The sequence below is a fragment of the Penaeus vannamei genome, chromosome 34 (assembly GCF_042767895.1).
Source record: "Penaeus vannamei isolate JL-2024 chromosome 34, ASM4276789v1, whole genome shotgun sequence".
Taxonomy (NCBI): Eukaryota; Metazoa; Arthropoda; class Malacostraca; order Decapoda; family Penaeidae; genus Penaeus; species Penaeus vannamei.
Genome location: NC_091582.1, coordinates 535,075 through 545,074, shown reverse-complemented (window position 1 = coordinate 545,074; position 10,000 = coordinate 535,075). Strand labels below are relative to the sequence as shown.

Here is a 10,000-nt window from a genome sequence, read left to right as displayed (position 1 = left end):
GAGATAAAGATAGATAGATAGATAGATACAGAAAGAGAGATAGAGATAGACAGATAGATTTACCGAGATAAAGATAGATAGATAGATACAGAAAAAGAGATAGAGATAGACAGAGATATTCCGAGATAAAGATAGATAGATAGATAGATACAGAAAGAGAGATAGAGATAGACAGATAGATATACCGAGATAAAGATAAATAGATAGATACAGAAAGAGAGATAGAGATAGACAGATAGATATACCGAGATAAAGATAAATAGATAAAGAGAGAGAATGAGGAAAAGGAAAATGAAGGGTTAAATAAAGGCTTTATCTCTGAATATATCTTTTAGCTTTCATGGCTGTTTCTCTCTTCTCATCTTCCTGTTTATCTATCGAGCATAAGGCGTTGTGTTGGTGGGATAGACATGGATAGAAAGGTAGACAGATAGACAGGGAGACAGTCGGATAGATAGAGAAACAGATAGTTGCATATATATAGAAATACTGACTGAGATATATAGACAGGTAGATTAGTCGAGAAAGCAGATAGATAAAAAGGCGAACTGATAGACAGGTAGGTAGATATATAAGTAGATATATAAGTTGGAAGATAGGTAGCTAGATAGGTAGATAATTGTTAGATAAGTAGGATATATTTAGATACATATTGTTAAGAAAATAGAGACGGAGAAATGGTATGACAATTTTTTTTCTTTTTTTTTTGTCTTTTCTTTGGTCTTATGTCGATAAGGATAATAAACACAATAATTTTGGGTGTTTCCTTAGCTCCTATTTATTAGCATTAATCATCCTACACCACACATGTAGAGAAATATAATAGTATTTTACTATGGAGTAAGACAAGGCAAGAATGACGTATAAAAAGAGATGAAGAAATATCTAAATATATGTTTATGTATCAACATTCAAAAACCTGTTTATCCCATATTAGGAAACGTGGAATATATATACGTTTTGACTACCCATCCAAGGTCCGAATCGGAGAAACGATAAAAAAAAGATAAATGAAAATATAAATCTACCAGGACACACTTAACACGAAACAAAGAAAACGGGGAGAAAGCTTGTGCTATTACGATGATTTCGTGAGTTCCAGCCCTGTGGCGCGGAGTGACGTCATCAGCCAAGGATGACGTCACCGCAACACGGCCTGAACTACCGCAGAACTACAACAGAGGGTCTGACGTCATCATACTTGGAGAGAAATCATGCTACTGGCAATGGTGTCACACTCGGAATGACTTTATCATACTTACAAGGTCGCCACCAATCTTTCAAAAATGACACTGTCAGTTTGATGGCATCATACTTGGAGTGACGTCATCATGTTTAGAATAACGTCACCCTATGTAAAATGACGTCATCATAGAATAACGTCACGTTATGCAGAATGACGGCATCATGCTTAGGATGACGTCACAGTATACATAAGAACGACGTTATCATATGTAGAATGACGTCACCCTATCTAGGATGACGTCACCCCATGTAGAATGACGTCACTCCATGTAGAATGACGTCACCCTATGTAGAATGACGTCACTCCATGTAGAATGACGTCACCCTATGTAGAATGACGTCACCCTATGTAGAATGACGTCACCCTATGTAGAATGACGTCACCCTATGTAGAATGACGTCACCCTATGTAGAATGACGTCACCCTATGTAGAAAAACAACCATTCTTTATAGAATTAAGTCACCTATGTCATATGACGTCACCTTACACTGAATGACGTCATACGAAAGGATTCGCTTTATCACAGAGGAGGAATCCACATGGACAGCATGAAGAGACGACATAGAACCGCATACCTATCACATAGAATTGTTAGATAATCCACACATACTGAAGTCATAGATTACTTATAAACAGCATGTTGGCCATTTTGCTGTTTTTCTTTTTTTTTCAGTAATTTTGTTGAAAGTGATTATAATCAAAAAAAGAAATGATAAGGTGAGTGATGATCATGACAATGCAGGGGGTGATGAGTTGATGATGATAATGATGATAGCAATGACAGTAATATTAACGACAGTGATAATAACAATGATAACCACCGCCACAACAACAATGATAATGATAATAATAATGATAATGATTATAATAATGATAATAATAATGATAATAATTATAATAATGATAATAATAATGATAATAATAATAGTAATAATAATAACAATGATAATAATAATAATAATAGTAATAATAATGATAATAATAATGATAATGATAATGATAATAATGATAATAATGATAATATTAATAATGATTATAAGGATGATAATATTAACAATGATAGAAATGATAACGATATTAATGATAATGATGATAAAGGTAGTGATAATTTAAAAATAATGATAATAGCAAAATTATAATAGTGATGATAACGGACATAATTATAATGATGATGATCATAATGATTCAACGATAATGATAATAATGACAATTATAATAACAATGATAATGAAAATGGGATAATGATAATAATGATAATAATGATAATGATAAAAAAAATAATGATGATAAAAATGGTAAGGGTGATAATAAAGATAATGATTATAATAATAGTAATGATAACAACTGTAATAATAATGATAATCATAATCATAATAATATTGAAAATTATGATAATGATAACAAAAATGATAATGGTAAGCGTGATAATTATAGTAATAACAATGATAGCATTAATGACAACATAATAATGATATTAATAATAATGATAATAGTAAAAATAATAGTTATAATAACAACAACAACAACAATTATAATGATGATAATAATAATAATAATAACAATGTTAATAATAATGATAATAATAATAATGATAACAATAATAATAATAATAATAATAATAATGATAATAATAATAATAATAATAACAATAATGATAATAATAATAATAATAATAATAATAATAATAATAATAATAATAACAATGATAATGATTACTATTATTGTTATTATTGTTGGTATCATTATATTGATGATAATACTAGAAATTATAACAATGATAATAAACATTATTATGAAAATAATAATGAAAATGATAACAACCAAGTAATAATGATAATGATAATGAAAATAATGAAGGTAATAACAATGATAAAGATAATAAAAGCAATTGAGACTAGAATGATGATAATAGTTATAGTAAGAACAATAATCATGATAACAGTGATATGAAAAGTCATGATAATAAGGTCCATAAGGATCAAAATAATGATAACAATAGCAATGATAATGATAGAAATTATGATGAAAATGATAATGATGACAATAATAATTCTAGTAATTATGATCATGATAGTGATAAGATTCACGGTGATAATGAAATAATTATATCAACAACAATGATGATAACAACAATAATTCTAATCATAACAATAATACTAATGATCATGATAATGGTACCATTAATATTATCTTTATATTTGTAATCGCTATAATTACCATTATTACTATTCTCATTATTATTATCTTCATTATCATTATTATCATTTCGCTCTTACTATCATTATTATTACAATTATCATTATCATATTTATCGTTATTATTAGCATTGCTTTTACTATCATCGTTACCATTATTGCTATAATCATTACCATTATTATTACATTTTTATTATCATTATTATCATCAGCATTACCATTATCATCCACATATTCCTAGAATAATTATTTCTATTAACATCATTGTCTTACTATCACTGTTATCATCCTTATCATTATTATTGTTATTATTGTCATAATTAATTACTATTGTTGTCATCATTACTATTACTATTATCATTATCATTAAAATGATTATCATTGTTGTTGTTGTTGTTGTTGTTGTTGTTATTATCAGCAGCAGCAGCATTATTGTTATTATCATTATTATTACTATCACTTTTAGTATCATCATGATTGCTATCATTATTATTGTCATTGTTGTTATTGCTATTAATATCATTATTGTTATTATTGTCATTATGATAATCATATTGATAATAATACTAATTATCATTATCATAATTGCTGTTATTGTTATTGTTATCAATGTTATTATCTTTATCATTATCATTAGTGTTATGCTGATGTTTATTACTTTTGTCATTATCATGATTATTATTATCATTATCATCATCATCGTGATTATGATTGTTAATTTTAATATCAGTATTAGGATGACTCTTCTTCCTTTATTATTGTTATTGTTATTATTATCATTATTGTTATTTTTCTTTTTTTTTGTATGTAGCAGTAGTAGTAGTTATAGTAGTAGATAAAAGTAATGGTAATAAGCGTAGTAGTGGTTGTGGTAGTAGCAGTAGTCATAATTATTGTTATCATAGCTATCATATGGTGAATGTTATAATTTTGCTATCTTTATTATCAATGTTGCTTTACTATTACATTGTTAATCAATATTAGATATCATTATAATTATTAGCAATTTCATCATTGTAGTTATTTTCCTTATTATTGTTAACAATGTTGTATTCACTATCACTATAATATCCATTATTGCGATCATTATCATTGTCGTTATTATCATCACCATTACCATTATTATCATCACCATTACCATTATTATCATCACCATTACCATTATTATCATCACCATTACCATTATTATCATCACCATTACCATTATTATCATCACCATTACCATTATTATCATCACCATTATTCTTATTATTATAATGATCATTTCCATCATGATTGTGATTTCTATTTTATTACTAATATCATTATTCCTATTAGTATTACTATCATGGTTATTATGAATGACGTTCAAACATAGCACTTATGTTGTAGATTCTTTAAAAATCTGATCAAATTATTGGTGTGTATTTATGTTTGTATATAAATGTGAGGATGCAAAAGATGATAATTTTTATATTTCATTCACTTTTGGCCTTTTGGTGTCGCGAAATAAAAAACAAGTTTATTTATGTGTATCCAGTTTTTGAGAATTATCTTTTTCGTCAGTTATAATTATCAATTATGAATTCTATTTTTATTTTATTAGATAGACGTTATTCATTAGATCGAGACATAATCTCCTTTTTAGATAGATATGCAGATTGATGAATAAGCGACATACAGTGAATTAAATAATGGGGAATATGGTTATAACCCTATCAATGGGATATTTTCAAAATATTCTCTTTAATTTTTCCAAAAGGATCTCAATCGTTTTCCACATGAAAAAAAAATAATAATAAATAAACCAGGTTTTGACGTCAGAAAATATACCAACATAATTCATATCTATAAGTATACCGACCTTCAGTGTGATGACATACGAAAGATTACATCATACAGTTACACAATCACTCTCGCAATTATCAAAATACACCTCTACAGCATTATCGACCATGTACTCTGGGAGACAATATTAAGACAGTTATGAAAATAATGTGTATATATATATATTTTTTTTTTCTATTTCTCTCGCCCTCGGTTAAATGTGAAGGGAAGAGTGGCTTATACATTATAATCTTATATCTTTGAGTTGAAAATATACTTGAGAGATATGTGATGACAGAAGTTGAAGCATGGAATTCCATTAGCAACCTGTCAATTGTCAGATAATTGACATCACCTGGGTAGTTATGAGATGATTAGCAATTTCCTGTTAATTATCATATCATTATCACCACCAACTTATCAGTTATTCAATAGGTTTCATCACCACCTCTCAATTATTATGTAATCACCACTACTAGTATGTCAACCCGTCATCCATCATCACCAACCTGTCAACTTGTCATGTCATCACCAACCTGTCAAATTGTCATGTCTCCACCAGTCTGTCAACTTGTCATGTCACCACCAGCCTGTCAGCTTGTCATGTCACCACCAACCTGTCAACTTGTCATGTCACCACCAGTCTGTCAACTTGTCATATCACCACCAGCCTGTCAACTTGTCATGTCACCACCAGCCTGTCAGCTTGTCATGTTATCACCAACCTTTCAACTTGTCATGTCTCCGCCAGCCTGTCAACTTGTCATATCACCACCAACCTGTCAACTTGTCATGTCACCACCAGCCTGTCAACTTGTCATGTCACCACCAGCCTGTCAACTTGTCATGTCACCACCAGCCTGTCAGCTTGTCATGTTATCACCAACCTTTCAACTTGTCATGTCTCCGCCAGCCTGTCAACTTGTCATATCACCACCAACCTGTCAACTTGTCATGTCACCACCAGCCTGTCAACATGTCATATCACCACCAACCTGTCAACTTGTCATGTCACCACCAACCTGTCAACTTGTCATATCACCACCAACCTGTCAACTTGTCATGTCACCACCAACCTGTCAACTTGTCATATCACCACCAACCTGTCAACTTGTCATGTCACCACCAGACTGTCAACTTGTCATGACACCACCAGCCTGCCATTAGTCATCACCAACATGTCATTCTGTCAACAGTCATCGCAAAGCTTTCAACCCGTCGTCAGTCACCATCAATCTGCCAACCCATCCTTTATACACCTGTCATTAGTCATCATCGACTTGTCATCTGTCATCACTAACCTGTCAATCATCATCAGTCAGTCACCAACTTGTCAATTTGCCATCTGTCATCTTCATCTTGTTAAAGCATCTTCGAGGTGAAAAAATAGAACAGAATAGAGTGAAAGAGAATTAAAATAATAATAATGATGACAATACTACTACTAATAATAATGATAATGATAATAATAATAATAATAATAATAATAATGATAATGATAATGATAATAATAATAATAATAATAATAATAATAATAATAATAATAATAATAATAATAATGATAATGATAATGATAATGATAATGATAATGATAATGATAATGATAATGATAATAATAATAACAATAACAATAATAATAATAATGATAATAATAATAATCATAATGATAATAATAATAATAGTAATAATAATAATAATAATAAAGATAATACTAATAATAATTATAATAATAATAATGATAATGATAATAATAATGATAATAATAATAATAATAATGATAATAATAATAATAATAATAACAACAACAACAGCAATAATAATAATAATAATAATAATAATGATAATAATAATAATAATAATAATAATAATAATAACAGTAATAATAATATAAGACATCGAAAGCAGAAGAACAAATAAGATAGAAAAAAAAGTAAATGATAATAAATAAAAAAAATAAAAAATAGAAAATGATAATAAAAAAATAGAAAATGATAAAAAAAAATAGAAAATGATTATAGATAAATCTAAAAAAATGAATGAATCAAAAAAATAGAAGGCAAAAGGCAGACGATAAAAGAATGAAAGAAAAAGAAGGAAGTGTCTGTCCTTCTCCGCTTCCTCTGCCACCTCGTTCACAGTCACAGCTGATATGCTAAAGGCTTATTCCCTCTCCATACTTCCTTTTTATTGCTCGTTTTTCTTTCTTTTTTCGGCCTCTGTCATCCTCTCTGTTCGCCTTGCCCCTCTGTATCTTTTTCCTTTCCTTTGTGCTTTCTCTCTCTCTCTCTCCCTCTTTCTCTTTCTTTCTCTCTATTCAGCCTGTCTACCATTTTTTTTTGTCTGACTCTCGCTCGCTCATCCTCTCACTTTCTGTCCCTCTCTCTCTCTCTCTTCAGTCTGTCTACCATATTTTTTCTCTCTGACTCTGTCCTCTCTGTTTATTTTGCCTTTTCCTTTCTTTCGTGGCTTTGCTGTTTTTATTATTATTATTATTATTATTGATCAGTTTATGTGATCGCGTGCCTGACTTTGTGCCTTTCTCTGTCTACCTGACTGCTGTGTCTCTTTGTGCCTATTCTACTCTCTCTCTCTCTCTCTGTCATACGTACTCACTCTCTCTCTCTCTCTCTGACTCTTTTACTTCCCCTCTGTCTACTTGTCTTTGGCTTTCTATCCTTTTTCGTAACTGATACAAAGTATTGGAGTGATAAGATCAGCACATTTATCCAGGGCGGGGAAGCGGCACAGCGCCCACCTGCAGTCATCCACTGTCATCGAACATGAAGCAGTTGATGAGAGCTGGGATTAGGGAGAAGACGTCGGAAACGTAGAGGTGCGGCCGCCACATCCTGTCGAAGGGAGAGACGGTCTCCTTCTCAACGGCGGCGTCCCCCAGATCAATGGAAACGTGTGGCGGGTGAGGTGCAGGGGCGGCAGGTTCCTGGGATGGGCGTTCTTCTGCCCCGAGGGGTGCAGGGGGCACGTCGTCCGGGCGCTGTTCCGACGACCCCCTGCGCACCGAGGTTGTGACCTGTGATACGTGGTGGCGAGTTGATCGTCACTTGACCTGAAGACCTGTCAGAGCCGAGGCCACGCTCCCGCCCGAGTCGACGTCCCTGCTGGTCTTCAGGTACTTCTCGATGGCCGAGCCCAGGAGGCCCGCGTCGATGGTGGAGCCTGACGAGTCCCACTGCAGCTTGCTCTCGTCGACCTCCCCCTTGTCGGCTTCCTCGCCGGCCTCGTCCTCCTCCTCGGGCGCCTCCAGCGTGCCCGCCTGGCCCACCAGCGGCGCCGCCACGTAGTCGCAGTCCGTTCGCCGGATGGTGATGGGCACCTGCGGGCCGTCGGCGTCGCCGTCGCCGCCGCTGCTCGCATTTTGCTTGGCGTCCCAGCACACGGCTATGCTCTGGGAGCGACCCCTCGCCCGAGGGTTGGGCATGATGGGCAACCCGGCGGGCAGGGCCTCGGGCACGGGCAGCCCTGGCGGCGTGAGGCGGTGCGTGGGGCCGAGGAGCGACACCAGGTCATTGTTGGTGACCACGATGCCCGAGCGATCCGTGCCGGTGCTGAAGGAGTGGCGCTTCGGGGCCTCGACGGGAGACGCCGGGGTCGCCGTGCCGTGGTACGACCACTTGCGCGCTCGCCGGGCGGCCGCGGCCGTTCGCTCGTCGTCCTCGAGCTGCGTCATCTCCAGGACCTGCTCCACGGGCGACGAGCGGATCTTCAGCTTCACCATGCGCCCCCCTGCCCCCCCGCCTCCCCCTGCTCCTCCCGCCCCCACTGCCCCTCCCCCGGCAAGAGCTGCGGCTCCCGCCACGGGACTGCCGATCTCTCCGCCGTCATCGACCTCCGCGCCCTCCAGGTTGAGGCTGAAGGCCTTTTTCAGGCAGCGCTTGACCTTGGAGGCCGAGTTCCGGCGCGAGGGCGGGGTGTCGATCGGCTCGAGCGCGCCCGTGGGAGACTCCCGCGAGCCCCGAGACTCCCTGGAGGAGCCCCGCGAGAAGGAGCCCCTCTTGAGCGCCAGGGGCGTGGGGGCCCAGCGCTGCGTCGGGGAGCGCAGAGGAGGGGACTTGCTGGTCGGGGACCGGTTGACGGGCGACTGGCACGTCGGGGAGCGGCTGGAGGGGGAGCGGGCCGGACTCCTGTTCGAGGTGGGGCTCCGGCTGGAAGGACTCCTGCTGGCCGGGCTCCGCGACATCGGACTCCTCCCCGTGGGGCTGCGGCACGTGGGGCTCTTGCTGCCGGGGCTCTTGAGGGTCGGACTCTTGCTGCGGCCGCGGGTGAACGACAGGATCCTGGCGCGGAAGTTGGCCCAGCTGGGCGCCTCGGGCTCCTCTTCGGGGGTGAGGAGGGCGTCGCCGGGCTCCTCGTAGTCCCCCTGGGGAGGATTCTGCTCCAGGGGCGAGTACGACGCGCGCCGCATCTGCCGACGGAAGGACAAGCCATTAGCAACAGGAACACAAATGCCTAATAGCTAATAGCATCCATCTGTCTATTACACGCATCCTGTTTAACGGAAATTCATGATATGACTCATTCATTAAAAAATGAAATTCGTATCTCATAGATCACGTTTAATCAAGTGACGGTCGCTTCATCAACAGTTCCTAAAATATATTTAGATAAACATTAGACAACAGAAGGCGACGAAGAGGTAGAAGAAGACAAAGAAGAGGACAAAATACGTAATTAGAAAAAGAAAAAACAAAATAATGATAATAATAAATAAATAATCTGATCTGATTTGTGTGT

At 36.6% G+C, this 10,000-nt stretch overlaps 2 protein-coding genes across 2 annotated transcripts; one reads left to right on the top strand and one right to left on the bottom strand.

Moving 5' to 3' along the window:
- The first annotated feature begins 1,135 nt into the window (after window positions 1–1,135).
- LOC138868032 (uncharacterized) lies at window positions 1,136–6,650 on the top strand. Its single transcript, XM_070145457.1, has 4 exons — window positions 1,136–1,294; window positions 5,292–5,404; window positions 5,533–5,584; window positions 5,728–6,650. The coding sequence occupies exons 1-4, from the start codon at window positions 1,136–1,138 to the stop codon at window positions 6,628–6,630; spliced, it is 1,227 nt and encodes a 408-aa protein (XP_070001558.1). The 3' UTR covers window positions 6,631–6,650.
- Window positions 6,651–7,202: 552 nt separating this feature from the next.
- LOC113824418 (uncharacterized) lies at window positions 7,203–9,671 on the bottom strand. The gene has a single exon (XM_027377156.2). It carries the CDS (start codon window positions 9,669–9,671, stop codon window positions 8,307–8,309), a length of 1,365 nt encoding a protein of 454 aa, XP_027232957.2. The 3' UTR covers window positions 7,203–8,306.
- Between the last annotated feature and the right edge of the window lie 329 nt (window positions 9,672–10,000).